This window comes from Equus caballus, chromosome 30 (assembly GCF_041296265.1).
Source record: "Equus caballus isolate H_3958 breed thoroughbred chromosome 30, TB-T2T, whole genome shotgun sequence".
Taxonomy (NCBI): Eukaryota; Metazoa; Chordata; class Mammalia; order Perissodactyla; family Equidae; genus Equus; species Equus caballus.
The window spans coordinates 12,946,166-12,968,422 of record NC_091713.1 but is presented as its reverse complement, the minus strand read 5'-3'; the positions used below and the strand labels follow the sequence as shown (position 1 = coordinate 12,968,422).

The 22,257-nt window shown below is 45.4% G+C and overlaps 1 protein-coding gene across 1 annotated transcript in view; it reads left to right on the top strand.

The window, feature by feature from the left end:
* Positions 1–9,621: 9,621 nt before the first annotated feature.
* Positions 9,622–22,257, top strand: part of LOC102149162 (translation initiation factor IF-2) — a 30,774-nt gene continuing 18,138 nt past the window's right edge. The window contains exons 1-2 of the mRNA XM_070255747.1: positions 9,622–9,839; positions 18,849–19,027. Of these exons, the coding sequence (XP_070111848.1) occupies positions 9,622–9,839; positions 18,849–19,027 (397 nt within the window). The remainder of the gene's footprint in view (positions 9,840–18,848; positions 19,028–22,257) is intronic.

Here is a 22,257-nt window from a genome sequence, read left to right as displayed (position 1 = left end):
AAACTCACAGACACGGCACATATGAATCCAAAGACGTTGAATCACCACCATCAAGCATAAGTCCCTTCACTTCTCAGCTGGAGATCAGCAAAGTAGATATTCACAATCCAGAAATGATTTTACAGAGTTGATACAGAGAAAATGGTGCAGCTCAGACCCACTTTCTTGAGGAGGAAACTCAAGTAACCAACTTAAAATAAAATGAATTCCAGACAGTTTCCCTAAATTGCAGTAGACTTGTTTGAAAAGACTAAGAACTCGTTGCTATTTCTTCACTTACACCAAAGTCATACTGGGAGATTCACCTGACCTCTGTGTTGATCAAGTTTTTGAAAAAATTAGACATTGCCTTTCTCATAGAAAAATAACACAATATATTCACCATGTTAGACCAAGGATAGTTCAAAATATTCTGATTAAAATCACCCCCTAGAGTCCTCACTTGCAATACAGGGAGAACAGTCGTATCTTCCTCACATGGTTGTTGTGAAGGTTACATGAGACATGTCAAGAAGGTACTCTGTGAACCTTGAGAGTCTGTTATTACTATTATAATTATTATTATTATTTCTATCAACAGTGTAAACACTTCTGGTTCTATATTGTGCAATGACACCTCCTAAAAGAATCACTCTCTGGTGCTGAGATTTCCGATACATCCTCCTTGACCCAGCATACGATCTAACTGTTTAAACAGAAGTTTGGTCCTGCCTCCTCTCTGTAAAATGCAGCATGGAATGTGGGGAGAATGTATTAAATTGCCAGGCATATCCAATACCTTGTCCCTCGCCCCAGGACCCTGCCTGGAGGACAGGCGCTGCGGATTGTCAGCGAGGCCTCCACCTCTGCTGTCTCCCTACGTGCCTCTATGGACTGACAGGAGAGCACGACAGACAGCAACAAAGTGCATCCTTCCTCCTCAAAAGACGAAAACAAACGAAACAAACCTATCTTGTTCCTGCAAATATGAATGAGGCAAAGTAAGTTATCATCCAGTTTGTTCCATCCAAGAGGGCTCATGTGCTGAACAGGAGGAAAGTAACCCAGGCGGCACTTCTGAGCACAAAGGGAATGAAACCTCTCTGCAGGAAGAGCCCCCGCTTAGCCTCACGGACCACTTGTGGTGAGTGTGCCTGTACAGTGGGCCAGCGGACATGCACCTAGGAGACAAGGCCCAGAACACAGCTCCTCCTCCTGCCAAGGACTGGTGGACCAGGTGACCGTGGAAAACACACTGCTTCCACTGCCACACAGGGCCACCTCTGCGAGGCCACCCTGAGCCTTCCGACATCCACAGTGTCTGCATCCTCCTCCCCAACACGAAGAAGTCTCAAAAAGTACGAAAATACTGTGGGATTTTTAATATATCAGCATTTACCTAAGTCTCAAAGCAGGAGGCAATGCTGTTTCTCACTCTACTTTGGTTAAAGTCACTCTCTTGATCTATTTGCGTGTAAGGAAATTCAGGCGCAGGGAGGTGAAGAGTCTATCCTGGTCCTCAGAGCCAGTCCGGTGTTTGGATGGGATCACAGCCCAGAGTTCTTTACTCTCATTCCCACAGGGGAAGCATCAGGCCATCTCTTTTCTCATTAAAGCATTATTTAGTTTATTGCTGAGCTCACTGACTAGATGCAATAAAACACACAGTGAGACTTCATTTCTCCCCAGTGACATAACAATCAGTCAGTAAACTGAACTATTTCATGCTTCGCAAAAGCAAGACATCAGTAGTTAAGATGGTTTATGGAGCACCTATATTTCAACTAGTTCCAGGTCACCAAATAAGATATACGTAGGGATTTTTATACTATTTGTAGTAAAAATTATAAAAATCATGAGATATTTCAAGTTACACTCTAAATACCACACACAAGTTTTGACATAAATCATGTTTCAAACCAAAACATAAATAGAATTTAGAAAATATTTCTCGACCTTAGATAGAATAAAATAAGAACAAAATCTCACTGGCATTTTCCAAAAATATTATCTTTACAAATGAAAACTCTTAAAGTCACCTACTGTAGAAAAATTATTTACTCCAAACATTCCAGAGACTGTTGTGCAAAAATTGGGATACGTGACTCTTTTGTGTCAAAGTCTCTTTCTTATTACTGGAACTATCAAAAAAGCATGAATCACCTCTTGGCTGGACCATCAGAGATGTTAAGAATCCACAGGTGGCTAAAGCAGGTGATCGATAAGGCCCCTTCCCACTGAGCGTTTCTACAATTGGAAGCGATGGGAAATCAGTGGCTGTCAAGCCATCCATTTCCCCCATTTTATCCTCTGGGTGGGGGGCTCACGGGGCTCCAGCTACACGAACTGTTTCCCACCCTCAGTTTCGCTTTCTCTCCACCTGGGCACAAATGCCACCCCCAGGACAGTCCTCTCCTGCTGATAGAGGCAGCGAGTTTTGGAACCACTGTCCCCAGTAAGGTGCTCTTCTAATCATTTCCACCAAAGCAACTGTTGGAAACGGTGTTGCACTCAAGACTTGAGGAAAACCTCTATCCTGGGTTGACATTTGGTTTCAGCAAAGCGCAGTGGTTAACACAATAAACATCTGAATATAGTGATGAATAAAAGTGATCCTCTTTCTCCTTAAGGAGAAAATTCCCTAAAAGAAGTTTGGTCAAGTTGAATATATAAACTTTATTAGGTCCACAGATATATATAACAACACATTAATTTTAAAATATCACTATTTTTACATTTTATATATTTTTAAAGCAATTTTATTCAAACTCTCAAGGCATCTTCAACAACAGAACTTTCTGTTTCTAAGAGTTTGACAACTGTAGACTCCTCACGTAAGTGGAATCCTGAAGTACTTCTTTTTTGTGTCTAGCATATTTCACACAGTATATTATCTTTAAGGTTCATCCACACTGTAGTACATGACAGGATTTCCTTCTTAAAATGTTAATTTTTAAAGATATAACAGCATGGAAGAATTTTCTTGATGTGACATTGAGTAAAAAAGGTAAAATATTCGGGCTGTGTTTGAGTGATGGATACCAGAGAGATCATTCCTCTACATTTTCTTGTCCAATTTTATTTAATCAGCACATCTGTTTTTTAATAATGACAACTTTATAATAATATGGGAAATGGTTGTAAAATAATTAGGTGAAGAAAGCAAGTTTCACAATTGTAGGTACTGATTCGTACTATAAGGTTACAGCCATGTTAAAACATATGCAGGAAAATAACAAGGAAGGAAGTGCACTAAAATCCCAACAATGATTATAATTAAGGTGATGTACTGGTTAGCTCATCTTTGACAAAAGAGCCAAGAACATACAACGGGGAAAGCAAAGTCTTCAATAAATGGTGCTGGGAAAACTAGACAGCCACATGCAAAAGAATGAAAGTAGACCGCTATCTTACACCACACACAAGAATTAACTCAAAATGGATTAAAGACTTGAATGTAAGACCTGAAACCATAAAACTCCTAGAAGAAAATACACTACATAGTACGCTCTTCGACATCTGTCTCAGCAGTATCTTTTTGAATATGTCTCCTCAGTCAAGAGAAACAAAAGAAAAAATAAACAAGTGGTACTACATCAAACTGAAAAGTTTTTGCACAGCAAAGGATACCATCAACAAATGAAAAGACAACCAAACAACTGGGAGAAGATATTTGCAAATCATATATCTGATACGGGATTAATTTCTAAAATAAATAAAAAACATATAATTCAACAACAAAAGACAAACAACCTAGTTAAAAAATGGGTAGAAGATCTGAACATTTTTCCAACAAAGATATACGGATGGCCAATAGGCACATGAAAAGATGTTCAACATCACTAATTATTAGGGAAATGCAAATCAAAATCCTAAAGAGATATCACCTCACACTCATCAGAATGGCTATAATTAAAAAACACAAGAAATAAGTATTGGAGAAGATGTGGAGAAAAGGGAACCCTTGTATCCTGCTGGTGGGAATGTAAATTGGTGCAGCCACTATGGAAAACATTATGGAGATTCCTCAAAAAATTAAAAATAGAACTACCATATGATCCAGCTATTTGACTTCTGGGTAGCTATCCAGAGAACACTAAAACACTAATTTGAAGAGATATATGCACCCCTATTTTCATCACAACATTATTCACAATAGCCAAGACTTGGAAACAACCTAAGTGCTCACAGATGGATGACTAGCTAAATTATGATATGGGATATGTATACAGCAGAATACTACTCAGCCATAAAAAAGGTGAAATCTTGTCATTTGCAACAATACGGATGGACCTTGAGGGTACGATACTAAAGAAAATAAGTCCAGAGGGGAAGGGAGTAGGGGGATGCCTGGTTCTGCTGCCTGCAAGGTCCCGGGCAAGTTGTTTGGTCCCTCTGAGCCAATTTTCCCATCTGTACAGTGGGACTAATGAGACGACAGCTGGACTCAAAGTGTGGTCCATGGACTGGTAGCCTCAGCATCTCCTGAGAGCCTGTTAGAAATGCCGAGTCCCAGGCCCCGCCCCAGACCTCTGCATTTTAACAAGATCCCCAGGTTGCTTTAGAAGCATTCTCTGAAGGAGGAAAAGTGTGGCCCCAGGTCTCCATAATGAGAAGTGGCTTGAAGCTAGAGGGTGGCCAGGCTGTGCAGGGCGCATCTCACACCTCATCTCATCTAATGACTGGCCTGAAAGCCCAGAAGTCTCAATTACAGCTCGCTGGACAGAGGGTGATTATCAAATTGAAGAGAACATGGCAAATTAGTTAAGCTCATGCTTGGGCCTCATCGGCACCTCTGAGTACCAGCGCCTGCCTAGAGCCTCTCCTCCCGCCTCCATGGGGAAATGAACACTAACGCTTGACTTGTTTCGGAGTTGGGCTGCTTGGCGTGTGTGGCCTTGTTTTGGCAAGAACTTGGGAAAGGGCCTTGATTCACACACACAGAGATAACTGTTTTAAGACGCATGTGCTTCCAATCAAGATGCCACCCAGCTCCCTGCCATTCCTGCTGCTGAGCTGCGTGCAAGCTCAGGGTCCCCATAGGGAGGGACCCGGGGCGCCTGGAGTAAGAGTACTGGGTGGTGCTAGGGTGGGTGGACTGGGGATCCAGGGGTCACCTGCTGAGGGACCAGGTAGAGGTGCTCATCAAAATCTTATCAGCTGCAAGGGGCACTGGCCATGAACGGCGGTGCAGCCATCTGGGTGCAGCTCTGCCTTCTGGGGGTGTTTGCCCTGGAGAGGGGAGGTCAGACCTGAGCCCCAACTGCTCTCTTTGAAGATAGGAAGTCTTTCTTGATGAGAAAAGGGCTTCCTCTGAGGCTCCACGAGGGTGAAAATGGAGGGAAGGAGGTGGATCTCAGGGGTTTCAGCTGGTACTCAACAAAATGTTCCAACCAGAATGCCTTCTCAAAATGGACCGGGAAGTCCAGTGGGACCATAGCAGAGAAGGTAAGCCAGGGCACTCCTGCCTGGGGGGCTTGGTTCAGATCTGGTGGCAAATCCTAGTGCCTATGGGGGCCTGGCAGGTCCTAGAGATGCATGAAACCAGATGGGTGGGGACTAATGGGGCAACACCTCCTTGCCAACTGTCACCACGTGTAGGAGGTGGGCCCAGGGCTGCAGGACCTCCTGCTCTTCCAGAAGGCAGTGTGTCCCAGTGACCAAGGATGTGGGCTCTGAGCTTGGCGGCCAGGGTTTAAATGTCACTCTGCAAATACTTAGCTGTGTGATCTGGGTAAGTCACTTTGCCTCTCCGCACCTCAGCTTCCTCATATGTGAAATGCAGATAATAACGAAACCTCAGAGGATTTTTAGTTAGGAACAAATTAATCTGCATGAAGCTCCTAGAATAGTATCTGGCACAAAGAACATGCATAATGAATGTTAGCTATTTCTATTTTTAAGAAATCAGAAATCCAGATTTATATGAAATATTTAGCTTTTAAAGTACTGGCAACAAATTAAAAAAGAAAAAAACCAAAACACTATGTAGGCTAAAAATCCTGAACACACGGGTAGGCTGAACTTGCCTGTGGGCGCCAGTCTGCAGTTTCTGGTTTCAATGGCACTGCGGTTCTCTTGCCCTCGCAACAAGTAGGAAACAAGCAGGTTTCCCCTGGTTTTCTTGGGGCGAGTCAGGCTCCCCTGCTTCAAGTCTGGCAAGCTGCAAACACAAACCATGTTCTCTCCCTCCACAACCCCCACGAGGTGGCCCACACTGCCGGTCAGGACCCGGCCACTGGGCAGATCCCCAGTACCTTCTGAGACGTCTGCCTCTTCTGGACTCTAACAAGGCAGAACCAGTGGGGCCACCTATGGGGTCTTATAAGGCTGGGTTCCCATGCTGAGGTCTGCTGGGGACTAAAGGGGGCAATTGTGAGAGGAAGTGTTTGCATGACTTCCTCTGGGTCGGGGGGCATGCACGGGAGTGACAGTGGAGAGGTGCCTCTGGGGTCTTACTGAGGCTGCCTGGCGTTGAGGAGAGCTCTCAGCTGCGAGTCTCATGGCCTGGGTTCCCGTCCTGCCTCTGTCGACTGCCTCCTCTCCTCGAGTCTCATTTTTCTCATCTATACAATGCGGCTGAACCCCCCTACTGCACAAGGACAACCAGAAGAAATGCCTTGACAAGGTGCTGTTCAGGAGTAATAAGCTGTCAGTTCTGTCTTTGGAGCTGAGGTGGGAGGTGGCATGCCCTGGCGGCCGTGGGACAGGAGGTAGACACTGCCAACACTGGGCTGTCGTAGGAGGCTCTCTCAAGAGGGCTGGGAAGGGACATTTGTGCCAGCCCAGAGGAATGGTGCAGATCTTCTTAATTTTCTTGATGTCACTGTCTTTGTCGTCAGAGGTGACAGTCTGTGTGGACTGGATGCACTCACTGTCCTTGAGCAGGGATGTGTCTGCAAGAGAGACACAGATCAGCTGCTGAGAGGGTCACGTGAGGTCGTTGAGCCACACAGCTATGAGTGAGCACTCACCTGGGAACCCATCCACCTGGGTTCTGGGCAGCTGGGCTCCTGCTCCAAGTGACCTTGGGCAAGGTCCTTCTACTCTCCGGACTCCCTGGGCTACATTCACTCCTCCTGTAATCTGGGAGCTTTGGCCTAAATCTATGATTCTCCTCCCTACTCCCCAAACCATCAGTCCCTTTATTTCTGATTTTTTATTGTAAAATATACATAACAAAATTTATGTTAACCAGTTTTAAGTGTATAGTTGAGTGGCATTAAGTACATTCCCATTGTTGTGCAACCATCACCACCAACCAGCATCCATCTCCAGAACTTTCTCATCTTCTCAAACAGAAACTCTACCCAGTAAACAATAACACCCCATCTCCCCCTCCACAGCCCCTGGCAGCCGCCCTTCTCCTATCTGTCTATGGATCTGACTACTTGAGACACCTTATCTAAATAGAATCATACAGGATTTCTCCTCTTGTGACTGGCTTACTTCACTGGCATAATCATCCGGATTGCGGCCTATGTTAGAATTTCCTTCCTTTTTCAGGCTGAGTAATATTCCACCATATGTATACACCATATTTTGCTATCCATTCAACCACTGACAGACACTTGGATAGTCCCTTTATTTCTTCAAACAAAACCGTGCTGGAACCCCCGTATACAATCAGATAAAAGCAGATGGCTGGGGTTAAGCCCTGCTGGCTTGGCTGCCCCTCCCTGGGCTGCCCCGAAGCTCTTCTCTGATCTGGAGCCCTCTTGGGAGTACAACCTGGAAAGTGCTGGCCTAGAAAATGGGACCGCCTTTGGAACGAACATTTGAGCTGCTCTAAAAAATCTCCATTTGCCTGATCTGAGGATCAGAGAGGTTGGCACAGTTGCAAGAACAAAACCAAGGGGAAGGCCCAGGAGGAGGGGTACCTAAGCCACACTGTGGCCAGGGTCTCCTCAAGTGGACAAATGGGGTGCATCCTCCGTGTAGGGCTCCTTCCCACCACCCCCGAGTCTGCTTGACACCCTTGCCCAGGGCTCCCACTGCACTGGGACTATCCTCTTAAGCTGCTGGTGTGTCCTGTCCACTCTCCCACCTTTGCTGTGGGCTCCGTGGGGGAAGGACTGCAGCTTCTCATTCATCAATGTCCTCCAGGGCCTAGTGTGGGCCGGGCGCTCAACACATACTTGCTGGCTCCATATCTAAGTGAATTCAAAAGGACTCAGAGCAAGAGCAGCTACAAAAGCCTCAAGTGCAGGAAAACACTGCAGCCACTAAGCCCCACACATCTAAAGACCGTAGCTCAGGAAATCTAGAAACATGCCACAGAGTCAGCACTGAGCCCTCTTTAGAGCATGTCACTTTGTCCCCTCAAGGCCACTTGCCAACCTGCAAAATGAATGGGCTCTCACAGTTGAGTGAATGGAGCACTTTGAAAGCAAAATGGGACAGTTATGGGCTCTGCACTCCCGGGTTGTTAAAATTTCCCTGGCCTATCCTTGAAGAGTGGCTGGAAATACCTAGTGGAGAAATATTCAGGGCCCGTGCAGGCTTTTCTTTTTTTTGATTCTCTGAGAATCTCTGCACATGAAATAAGGGTGGATTCTTTGATCTGAACTCTAAAGGGCTAAGGGCTGGACACAGACACACACACATGCAGGCTCGTGGAGAGCTCAGAGACACCCAGATGCCCAGTCAGCACCCTCACTGTCCTGATCCTATCACCTCCATGCCAGTCTGCTTTCTCTGCCAGTTCTGGGATTTGCATGTGGTCCCCTCTTCTCTTTAGGATGGTGGGCTGTGTGTGTGTGTAAGTAGTCTATATGTAAAACTCATGGCACTCTTCTCAGAGAGAGGCATTCCAGGACATTACTCCCCAGGGACCAGGGCAAAAAGCAGGCCGGTCGGGGGCTCTGCTCCATGCACAGCCAACACCGCCAGTCCTGGAGTCTTTATTTAAGGGTCAGGCCAGGTGGACAAAGCTCTGGAGAGCTGTGAGCCTGGGGACCCCGTAGAAGTCTTAGGCCATGGTCCATCCCTACTACAAGCCAGTGTTGGGATGGCGGCAGGAGCCCCAGCCCCGGAAAGCTCACAAAGGCAGCCTTTCTCCAATCCTGCAGGTCCCTTCCGGGGATGCAGTTGCTTTAGATCCTGGTTGGCTTGGCTGACGTCCAGAGCCTGCTCAGTTGAGCCTTGTCGGCGATGGCCATGGTGAATTGGGACTTAGGCTCATACCCCCACTTGCCAGCTAAAGTACAGCTCTGGCTGCCCACCCTGGCTCAAGGCCTGGCATCTTGGCTGGGCCCTGCCACTCGCTACCCAACAGGCTGGCTTTCTTGGCCCATCAGCGGCAAATGCTCGTTTGTCACACCCCTTAGGGGCACTGCTCATTGGCTCCTGCCCCACCCCACTACCCGCTCTGGAGACAGTTCCTTTAATCCAGGATGCATTTAGTCAGTGCAGTAATTGACGGAGGAATGAATCCAGGTTTTGTTCTTTTTTGTTAGCAGCCAACATTTTGATAAGGATCTCTATACTTCTTGCTTTTCAAACAGCTGCCCCACAGCTCAGTTCTCTCTCCTTCCTTCTCGATTCCCTCTGGCCTCATCCAAGCATGACAGGTGCCCACCTCTGTCCCCCTTTGTGCCAACCCTGTGAGCATGTCCTGACGGGGCCTCTGTGGGGGGCACCATGCTGGGCACGGGTGAGACACAGCTGGAGGTGGATAAGAACCTTTCCCTGGAGGAGCTTCCAGCCTCAGAAGGGGTCAGATACCCCAGAGGTAACTTACACTCCAACAAGGCACGGCCAGAACAGAGGTATGCACCTATTGCAGTAGGAGGGTCTCATTATGGAAGCGACAAGGGCTACCCACAAGGGGTTTTGAAGGACAAATACGATTCCAACAGGTGGGCTATGGGACAGAGGGAATTGGTGCAGAGGGGATGGTGTGAAAAAAGGCACAGGGTAGGACAGGGTGTTGAGTGCAGGGCAGCAGGGGTGGGTGTGGCAGGAGGAGACATGGGAAGCAGGACTCAAGGCGTGGAGGCTGGGCCATGAGGAGGGGCTGTGTGGGGAGGGTTCAAGGCCACCCTCTCCTACTTCCCCCAGAGCAGTCTCCTCGCTGACCTATTCTATAGAGTGGGGTTCCATGTCAAAGCTGGTTTGCAAACCTGATTCCACGGCTACAGTTTTACTTTCCACCCTGAACTAAATAAAGATCTCTGCAGGTTCTTGCAGTCAACCTTCCAGGGTTCTGAGTGCTCCCAGCCAGTGAAACAACTCAACCACCTCTAAACTCCCACCCTGACCTTTAGGGCTGCCTGAGCTCTCCCAACTCACTTCCAATCATAAATGGGGAAAATATGGCTACTGAAACAATGAAATGGTGCCAAACTGATCATTCTAGAGGAGGGGAGGACTCTTCTCAGAGGAAGATGCTCCCTTTCTTTTAGACGGTCCTTGGAGCTTTTTGATTATGAGAGATGAGGCCCAACAGGGCTGTTTAGATGGAAGAGAAGAGACCAAGACAGAGCTGGATAGTTTTGCTTAACAAGTTTTGTGCTGACTTTTGTTGGGGCATGATCTCCTGTTACCTCTAAGGAGAGATGGCTGGAGATGAGGGCTCCAAGCGTGGAGATATAAAAGGAGTAGACAGGGCTGGTGTCCTGGATGTGTGAGCTGTGCACAGCCCCACACTTCGAAGGGCCCAACACTGGGTTTAAGGCTCTGTGGTCACTGCCTTGAAATTCTGAAGAGCCCTGCATTTTCATTTTGCACTGGGCCCAGCAAAGTATGTAGCTGGTCCTGAAAAAAGGTGTAGACAAGGGTATATTGGTAAATGAATAACAACTAGCTCTCTGAAAGAAAAACTCTGAGCGGTAGCACTTATCTATTTCAATGGTGTAAACATTCCCATTTTAAGCTACCAAAGATTGAATAACAAGCTTGCAAAACTCTTGAAAATCTAACAACTGGCTCTTGCAATCTGGTATGAGCCGGCTCCAGCACATCACTGGATGCAGGGTGAGGGTCTTGGGAGATAGAGATTATGAATGGCAGCACCAGCAAGATGGCATTTGGGAGTGTGCAGAGAGAGGTCGGTGTGAGGAGAGTAGGTCAATGAGAAATCCTCACAGCACAAAAGGCTGAGTGACAGGAGGGCAGGGATGTCTTCTATTCATCTTTAAGCTGTTTTCTGTTTCAGTAGTAGGGAGGAAACCCCCTCTATTATATCCAAACCTTTTGGAAAGGCTGGTCCATCCAACAGCCTGTGCTGAGAACTTAGGGACTGAAGGAGGAGCCACAGCTGGGTGTCAGTAGGGCTTTCACGGACACTCTGGTTCTCCTCCTGGGACATGGCAGGGCTGCACTTCCCAGTCCCCTGAAGTTGGGCATGGTCAAGTGACTTGCTTTGATCAACGAAATGTGGGCAGAGGAGTTGCATCACTTGCCATGCTCCCTCCCTGCCATGGGACTGGCAAATTTCCTGACAATGGGAGCCCTATCAGCCTGTGTCCCTGACTCTTAGCGAGAATGCTGTGGAGCAGAACCCACAATTGACACATAGAGTGAGGGAGAAAGCAATGTTTCTTATTTTAAGCCAGGGCTTAAAATTTGAGGGCTGTTTGTAATTGCAGCATAATCTAGCTCATACTGACAGATACATGCAGTGACCACCTAGGGGTAAAAAGCAGTCAAGACTGAGTAAAGACAGCTGATGTGGGAAGTGATGCAAGAAGCCAGAAGAGCAGAATTTGGAAGCCAGAGGTGGCCAGGAGAATGAAAGCCCCCTGGAAATCCTCAGGAATATGTGGGACGGGGCTTGAGGGATTTTATTTGGCCATCAGAGGAAAGGTGGACCATGAGAGCTTGAGGCCATCCGGCTGACAGAGCAGTTCCCCAACATGTACCCTTTTATCAGGCCCATGTCTTCAGCAGAGAAGGAGTAAGTTGTGGGGCAGGCACAGGCTAAGGATCTGGAGCCAGGAGACCTAAGTTTGAACCTGGATTCAAGCGCTGGAATGACCTTGGAGTGACCTTGGACAAGTCCCTTCCTCCTCTATGGACCTCAGTGTCTTCAGATCCCTCCCAGCTTTAATGTTCTAAGACCCTCTGTCTTTGTCACAGGGGTCACTCATCAGTTACTTGGATCCTCAGTGCCACCTGCCTACCTGATAGCTTACTTCCAGGGAAGCAGGCTCTGTTTCCACCTTCCTGGAGCCCATCCAGAACAAACAGGTGCCCTCTGCCCTGCAGGATGTGTAGGTATGTGTCAGACACAGAAAGAGACTATAGCCAGAAAGCTTTACCAAGCCAAACTTTCTTTCAAAGTCTTTAAAAAATTTGCGGGGAATAAGGTCAGCATCATGGCAAAGTGAGTTGTTCCCTTTATCTCTCCCCTTTAAGTTACAACTAAATGGATGTTCATTAGCCAACAGAAGATTCCCACAGCACAACAGGATGCCTGAGAGATCCAGGGAGCCATACATCTGAAGGTGTGTGGACTGGATCCTGGGAAGCAGTGGCACTGGGTAAGCAGACCCCTCCCCCTCCCTGGCAGCAGGAATCCAGGTGATGGGTCCTCACACAGCAGCTGGTGTGACTGTAAGAGGACACAAGGGTAGTCTGGCCTACGCAACCACTTCCGGAGTGATGGCCGAACTCATGGGAGCATGTGCCATGCCAAGACAGCAGCTCTGCCCGTGGGAACACTCCCTGCGGAGTGGCGGCAGCTCAGCCCACCTGAGGGAGCCCCGCCCACGAAGTGCAGGGGCTCAGCCTAGCCTCCCACGAGTGCAGAGCTGGCCTGTGTATGAAAGAAAGTGCCCCTCCCCTCTGGCTGAGTGCAGCAGCTCAGCTGGTCCCCTGCCAGGTGCAGTGGTCCCACCTGCACAGGCGTGCAGGACCCGCCAAGCAGCTGCGGCCACCTTGCGCAAACAACGAGCAGCCCTACTGGCACAACTTTCAGCACATGGGGCAGGATCAGAAAATAAAGCTCCTACCCTGACCCCCAGCAGTGGCAGGTGGAATCTGTGATCTCATACTACCACAAATGCACCATCAAAGGATCAAGTCATCAAACACCATGAAGAACAAGAGTAACACTTTAGAGCAGAAGGAAAATGACAAGTCTCCAGAAACTAATCTTGAAGTCACAGATATTTACAATCTAAAAGAGAAAGAATTCAAAATAGTCATAAAGAAATTCAACAAGTTATGAGAAAACTAAGAAAGACAGTACAATGAGCTCAGGAATAAAATTAATGAGCAGAAAGAATACTTCACCAAAGAGACTGACGCTCCAAAAAAATACCAACCAGAAATTCCGGATACAAAGAACACAATTAATGAGATGAAAAATAATCTAGAAACCTTAAAACATAGAGCTGACATGAGGAAGGAAAGAATTAGTGATTTAGAGGATAGAAATCTAGAAATGCTTCAGGTGGAGCAGGAGAGAGAACTAAGATTTTAAAAAAATGAAGAAATTCTTCAAGAAATATCCAACTCAATTAAGAAAAGTAACTTAAGGATTATAGGTATTCCAGAGAGAAAGCAGAGGGAGAAAGGAGCTTCTTCTAACAAATAATAGCAGAGAGCTTCCCAAACCTGGGGAAGGAACTGGACTTACAAGTACAGGAAGTAAACAGAACTCCTAATTACATCAACACAAAAAGACCTTTTCCAAGGCGTAAAATAGTATACCGGCAAAAGTCAACAACAAAGAAAAAATATTAAGGGCAGCAAGGCAGAAGAAAATAATTTACAAAGAAACCCCTATCAGGTTTTCAGTAGATTTCTCAGCAGATACCTCACAGGCTAGGAGAGAATGAAATGGTACATTCAAAATACTGAAAGACAAAAACTTTCAGCCAAGAATACTCTATCCAGCAAAACTATCCTTCAGATATGATGGAGAAACAAAAGCTTTCATAGATAAACAAAAGCTGAGGGAGTTCATCCCCACTAGGCCTGCCTTACAAGAAATGTGGAAAGGAGCCCTCCCATCTGAAACTAAAAAGCAAAGGTTTACAAAACCTTGAGCAAGGATATAAATAGACAGAATCAGAAAATTGAAGCTCTACATTAGAGTAGGTTAGCAAATACTTAGATAAAGGGAATGAAAGCATCAAAAATAAGGATAAACACTTCAACATAATCACAAACTCACAACACAAAAAAGAATATCTTGTGACAACAATTACTCAGACGGGGAAGAGTAAAGGAATGGAATCTACTTAGGCTAATGGAGATAAGAGGCTATCAGAAAATAGACTATCTCATCTACGAGATCTTTTACACAAACCTCATGGTAACCACTAAACAAAACATCAGAGCAGAGCCACAAATAAATGAAGAGAAAATAGAAAACCATCACAGAAAACCACCAAACTGAAATGGCACTCAGAAATACAAGGGAAAAGAAACAACAGAAATACAGAACAACCATAAAACAAGACATAAAATAACAATATTAAGCCCTCATAAATCAATAACCACTCTAAATGTAAATGGATTGAATTCTCCAATCAAAAGATACAGAGTGGCTGGATGGGTTAAAAAATAAGACACAAGAGTATGCTGCCTCCAGGAAACACATCTCAGCACTAAAGACAAATATAGGCTCAAAGTGTAGGGATGGAAGACAATATTCTAAGAAAATGGAAAGCAAAAGAAAGTTGGTGTTGTCATACTTATACTAGACAGAGTAGACTTCAAGATAAAAAAGACAATGAGTGACAAAGAGTGGCAGTATATAATGATAAAAGGGAAATTGCACCAAGAGGACATAACACTTATAAGTATATACACACCTAATTCAGGAGCACCAAGTATATGAAGCAACTATTCACAGACCTAAAGGGAGAAATTGACAGCAACACAGTAGTAATAGGGGACCTCAACACCCCACTTACATCAAAGGATAGATCATCCAGATGGAATGTCAACAAGGAAACAGTGGCCTTAAAGGAAATACTAGACCAGAAGGACTAATAGATATATATAGTACACTCCATTCCAAAACAGTAGAATACACATTCTTCTCAAGTGCACATGGAACATTCTCAAAGATAAACCACATGTTGGGAAACAAGGCAAGCCTCAATACATTTAAGAAGATTGAAATCATATCAAGCATCTTTTCTGACCACACTGCTGTGAAACTAGAAACCAATTACAAGAAAAAAGCTGGGAAAGTCACAAATACGTGGAGACTAAATATAGAATGCTACTGAATAACCAATAGATCAATGAAGAAATCAAAGGAGAAATCAAAAAATACCTGGAGACAAATGAAAATGAAAACACAAAATACCAAGTCTTCTGGGATGCAGCAAAAGTGGTCCTAAGGGGGATTTCATAGCAATACAGGTCCACCTCAACAAACAAGAAAAGTCTCAAATAAGTAATCTTGAACTGCAGGTAACAGAACTAGAACAACAAACGAAGCCCAAAGTGAGCAGGCAGACGGAAATAATAAAAATGAGAGCAGAAATCAATGAAGTAAAGACTCAAGAAACAACAGAAAGGACCAATGAAACTAAGACCCGGATCTTTGAGAAGATAAACAAAATTGACAAACTCTTAGCCAGACCCATTGAGAGATGAAGATAGAAGGTGCAAATAAAGAAAATGTAAAATGAAAGAGGAGAAATTACAGTGGACACCACAGAAACACAAAGGATTATGTGAAAGACTATATGCCAACAAATTGGATAACCTAGAAGAACTGGTAAATTCTCAGACTCACACAACCTCCCAAAACTGAATCAAGAAAAAACAGAGAATCTGAACAACCCAATCATAAGTAAAGAGATTGAAACAATATTCAAAAATCTCCCAAAAACAAAAGTCCAGGACTAGATAGGTTCTCTGGAGAATTCTACTAAACACTCAACAAAGATTTAATACTTACTTTTCTCAAACTATTCCAAAAAATTGAAGAAGATAGAATACTTCCTAACTCATTCTATGAAGCCAACATTATCCCAATACCAAAACCAGACAAAGACAACACAAAGAAGGAAAATAACAGGCCAATATTGATGATGAACATAGATGCAATAATATTCAACGAAATATTGGCAAACCAAATGCAGCAATACATTAAAAAGATCATACATCATGATCAAGTGGGATTTATATCAGGGACACAGGGGTGTTTAACATCCGCAAATCAATGTGATACATCACATTAACAAAATGAGGACTAAAAAATCACAATCATTTCAATAGACTCAGAGAAAACATGTGACAAGATCCAACATCCATTTATGATAAAAAAAAAAACTCTCAATAAAATGAGTATAGAAGTACCTGAACATAATAAAGGCCATATGTGACAAACCCACAGCCAACATCATACTCAATGGTGAAAAACTGTAAGCCATCCCTGTGAGTACAGGAAGAAGACAAGGGTGCCCACTCTTGCCACTCCTATTCAATATAGTACTGAAGGTGGTTTTTTTTTGGTGAGGAAGACTGGCCCTGAGCTAACATCTGTTGCCAACCTTCTCTTTTTGCTTGAGGAAGATTGGCCCTGAGCTAACATCTATGCCAATCTTCCTCTATTTTGTATGTGGGATGCCACCACAGTATGGTTTGGTGAGTGGTGTGTGTAGGTCTGGGCCCAGGATCCAAATCCACGAACACCGGTCCACCAAAGTGGAGTGCATGAACTCAATCACTACACCACCAGGCCGGGTCCTGGAGGTTTTAGTAAGAGCAATTAAGCAAGAAAAAGAAATATTGGGGATCCAAACTGGAAAGGAAAAAGTAAAACTCTGTTTGTGGACATGATTCTATAATAGAAAACCCTAAAGAATCCACCAGAAAACTATTAGAAATAATCAACAACTACAATAAAGTTGCAGGGTACAAATTCAACTTACAAAAATCAGTTGCATTTCTATACACTAATAATGAACTAGCAGAAAGAGAAGTCAAGAATACAATCCCTTTTACAACTGCCACAGAAAGGATAAAATGTCTAGGAATAAACTTAACCAAGGAGGTGAAAGACCTATGCACTGAAAACTATAAGACATTATTGAAAGAAATGGAAGAAGACGTAAAGAAATGGAAAGATATTCCATGCTCATGGATTGGAAGAATAAACATAGTTAAAATGTCCATATTACCTAAAGCAATTTACAGATTCAATGCAATCCCAATCAGAATCCCAATGACATTCTTCACAGAAATAGAACAAAGAATCCTAAAATTTATATGGAACAACAAAAGACCTCCAAAAGCCAGAGGAATCCTGAGAAAAAAAGAACAAAGCTGGAGGCATCACAATCCCAGACTTCAAAATATACTACAAAGCTATAGTAATCAAAACAGCATGGTACCAGCACAAAAACAGACACACAGATCAATGGAACAGAATTGAAAGCCCAGAAATAAACCCACACATCTATGAACAGCTAATCTTTGAGCCAAGAACATACAATGGAGAAAGGAAAGTCTCTTCAATAAATGGTGTCTGGAAAACTGGATGGCCACATGCAAAAGAATGAAAGTAGACCATTATCTTACACCATACACAAAAATTAACTCAAAATGGATTGAAGACTTGAAAGTAAGACCTGAAGGCATAAAACTCCTGGAAGAAAACATGGCCAATACACTCTTTGACATCAGTCCTAGCATCTTTTCAAATACCATGTCTACTCAGGCAAGGGAAACAAAAGAAAAAATAAACAAATGGGACTACCTCAGACCAAAAAGCTTCTGCAAGGCAAGGGAAACCATGAACCAAACAAAAAGACAACCCACCCACTGTGAGTCACTCTCCCCGCTCTGCAGGGGCCTGGATGTAGGTGCAGAGAGGCTGGGTCAGGGCACACCCTGAGGCGTCTCAGGGCAGGGCGAGAAGACAGTGTCTGGGCACAAGGTGGGTGATGTGGCAGGGGCCTCGTGCCCACCCCTCAAGTAGGTACCGAGTATATCACGGCACAGAGGTTAGAGGAGGCTGGAGGTTGAAGCTGGGGGTGGCCTGTCTGCCATGGGTAGGGTGGTGGGCCATTGGAAGGAAAGACTGACTTCCCCGACTCCACCCAGGACCTTACATTTTCTCCTTGCATCACGCCCTACAAATTATGTAGCCGACCCTGATTGCATCTGTGTTTCCATTTTCCCCTCCTCAGCTCAGAGTCCATGGTGCTTGTGTGATGTGGCCAGATGGTTCCAAGTACACTGGTGAGGTAACGGGGATGGTAGGGAAAGGCAATCAGATCATTCAGTGGTGGGGTGGAGAGCTGGTGACAGGCATCTAAAGGGCTGAGAGCCAGCGCTTCCCAAGGTTTAATGTAAATGGGAATCACCTGGAATGTTGTTAAAGCGCAGCTTCTGATTTCGGACGTCTGTGGGGGCTGAGATTCCGCATTTTTAATGAGCTGCTGCTTCATGGACCACACTTTTCGTACTGAGGTTCTAGATGGCTTAACCTGGCAATAACCTGGCCTCCAGAATGATGCCTGGTGAGGCCCTGTAGGAGCTCTTACAACAGGCAGAGGGCGGGGATTGCGTGAAGCTGAGCCAGGAGCCCACACTCTAGTGACCCACCAGGGACCCTGTGCCCCCAGAGTCCTGGGCTGACAATGGGGAAATGCCTAGTCACTACTCATCAGCACAGTAACTAGGAACTTGCCCAGAAATAATCTTAAGCCTCACAACCTTGTCAGGTAAGTATAAAAAGTCTGTTTTACAGACAAAGAAACGGAGGCACAGAGGTTGGGGGGATGTACTCCAAGTTGCAACTGTTAAGTGGCAGAGGTAGGATTTGAACCCACACCCGACTACAAGGCTTCCCACTCTGCCAGCATCACTGAAATTATGTTTGGAGGCTGGCACAGCTGTGACTGGCAGCTGGTCCTGCTCTGCCCGTCATGTGTCCCCCGATCCTGCAGGAGCCCGGGGCTTGAGGCGTTGGGCCTGGGCCGTGGGCCCCCCAGCCAGCCTCCTCCACACCCTTGGCCAGCTGTCACCTCTGCCTTCAGCTGCTTGATATCCATATCCCCGCCCTTGATCTGCTGCTGCAGCTGCATGACCACTGTCTTCTTGTCTCCACGATCAGCAGCAGGTGCAGGTAATTCTGCACCAGCGCTTCATACTCCCTGACCAGGGTCTGGTAGCTGTGGACAGACAGACATGGCAGGTAAGACACTGCATCCTTGTCCCCCGGAGACCCAACCAGAGGCCGGGCTCACCCACTGACTATACTTAGGAGAAGGTCCTGACGCCTAGATGTGGTGCCTTGGACCTTGACCTGCTGTGCTGTTACTGACTACTCTGGCCCTTTCCCCAACTCCTGTCTCACAGTCTGTCCTTTGGTTCCTCTAACTGGTCCTGTTCTCTCTCCCCTACCCTAATCCACCCCCTGGCCTTTGCACAGGCTGACTCTCTTGTTAGGTGCTAATGCAGCTGGTGACTTTAAGTTGAAGCCAATACTCATTTACCATTCTGAAAATCCTAGGGCCCTGAAGAATTAGAATTTACTCTGCCTCTGATCTGTAAATGGAAGAACAAAGCCTGGGTGACAGCACATCTGTTTACAACATGGTTTACAGAATATTTTAAGCCCACTGTTCAGACCTACTGCTCAGAAAAAAACATTACTTTCAAAATACTGCTGCTCACTGACAAATACTGTGCTTCTCATGTAGAGACTGATACTGGTGTCCTGCACCCCCGACCCCGCAGAAGGTAGGAAAAGTCTTATGACTCATATAGTAGAGGTCTCTGGGGACAGAAGGGCCGGCATCTCAAGCAGCTCTGAAATGGCTAGAGAGAGCAAGAAAAAGAGGCTGGCCTGGGATTTTACTGTCGCTGGGGGTTTTAAAGAACAAATATTCAATGACACTTGTCAAAGAGGGTAAGGCATATTTTATTTAAGACCACTGCAATAGGTAGGGACCACTGTAATGGGATTTTACAGTGGAGAAGAAAGGAGATTGGGTTCAACTCTGAATACGGCATGGGCAAGTGGGATTACACAGCCAGACAGCAAGGGTGGCGGGGCTGCTGGCCAGTGGATGGAAAATTACTAAGAGAAAAATTAAGGGTTAGGGGGTTCTGGCTAAACCCACCTAATAGGATTCTTAGTGAAGACAGGCTCAGATAATTACACATTACCTGAGGGATAGTGGACGAGGAGAAGGAGCCTGAGCAGAAATAGAGAGTGATACGATAGGGGCAGGGGCGGGGTGGGGGAGGTTCTTGCTAAAATTGGATTGAACAAGGAAGTGCACAGACCGGCCTAGCAGAGGGTTCAGGACTCTGACTAAAGTTTGGTCGAAGAAAAACTCTTTGCGAGGGGTGGGGCCAGGGCAAGAGTTCTCCACACAGACAGGGGCTTGTACAGTTGGATGCGAAGCTGATGCCAGAGCAGGGAGCCTCCAGACTTCCTCCTCAGCGGGTCCAGGTGTGGACACGAGGGGATGAGAGAGAGGAAGGTGTAAGCTGTGAGCACACATCAAAAAGTGGGGAGTCTGACCGCTCCTTACAAGGGCAAACATGGCTAAGAAAAATATGCATTGGCAATGGCTTGTCTTTATATAAAGAAACACCAACAGAAAGCTCAAGAATGATCAAAACTGTTTACTGGAGGTGGCTGGAATAAGACTACTGGAGGGGACCCAGAATGTTGGCAGTGAGTATCCTGAAGTTAGGCTTTTCTATCTTACAGACTTATTTAAAACCAACAGAGAAATTTATATACATCATTTTCCTATTTCATAGTTTTTGAAATTTAACTTTTGTACATAGAAAACCATTTTAAGATTTAATTCCTTTAACACGCTAACAGTTACAAAATAGTAAATCATACAAAATGAAAATTTCAAAGCTCTTGCTAACTAAAAGGACAAATCGCATCCTAGTTTGTCCTTCCACTCTTTCTCACACAGGGGAATTTTCAGGAATGAGTAGCATATTATAATGCAACAGGGGTTTGGGTTTAGCTCCTTAAATGTAGCAGGATTTTCAAGACTTACATATGCTCAGATTACTTTTCTTCACATCAATTAAAATAGGAATTCTATTGCTTTACCCTTTAAATTTCAATGTTCTTTAGGGACATGCGCACACAAACACTGATGTAAAGATGAAAAATGTACCTGAAAACTTAAACACACTCATCTCACATCTTGAGATTCTCTTGCCTGAAAGGAACAAAAATTCTATTTAATTCCAGTTTTCTTACTGACATTCTCTCTCTCAATCAACTTACATTTTTAAGCCTAGCAAACTCAAAATGCTATTTCTCACACAGGGGATAAAATTACAAAGTGCTAAGGGAAACTGGAGCCACAGAGCTGCACTGTTCAGTTGATACAGGAATCCAAAGGACAAACACTGGAGTCAGCGCAGATATGCAGCCTGCTTCCCACAGGACAGAAGGGAAGGCACATTTAGAAAGTGAGACACATTCTAGGTTCTCCCGGTGGAGACGGAAGCCCTGGAGTGGGTCGGTCCCTGGCGCAGGAGGGCTGGGGGACAGCTGAGCAGCCACAGGAAAGAACCCAGGGAGCTCACACACCCTCCTCTCCCCGGGGAGTAAGAGAAGGGCTCCCTCTCTCAGCTTCCACCCTGGCGAAGGAGGAATGTCTCAGCAGGATGCAGGTTAAGGTTGTGACCCAAATGTGTAAACCCTAATCCAGACACAGAACTCCTGACTTTCACAGACTTTCTTAATGTGCACAAATTACACTCTGAGTGCACCTACACTGAGATGCAAATCTCCAACCTCTGTCTACACAAAGGCCGAGGGGAAGCACAGGGACCACCTCAGAAAGGGCAGCAAGTCCCGCCCCTGTGCAGGTGCCTCCCCACTTCCCAGGGCTCTGCAGCTTCTCTCAGGTAAAGGCTCCTTCTGTGCTGGGTGCCAGGAAACGACAGTAGCAGGGGGAGGCGTCCCAGGAAGCATGTGGGCCTTTAAGCACTTCCCTGTCCAGGCTCAAGGGGGCCTTAGCTTAGAGACTCGGACCCCAGGCCTCTGTTGCTGGCCACATGGCTTTGGACCACAGTGATCTTGTAAATGACACAACCCAGTGTTTGAACAATCCAGCAAATTCACACAAACCCACGTTTGTGAGGAAAGGAGCAAAAAAAATTGTAAGGCATTTTTCTCCTTTAACAAAAAAACCCACATGAACTTACTACTTCCAGAAAATAATGATATTAATTAATTATGATTTCCATGGCAAGAAATTGTTTTATAAACAAGTAATCATACTTAACACTTCTGCTGTTCAAGTCTAAACCCTGGAATTCCATTTGTAAACACCTTACCCCAAAGAAAAGAACAAATCTCAGAAT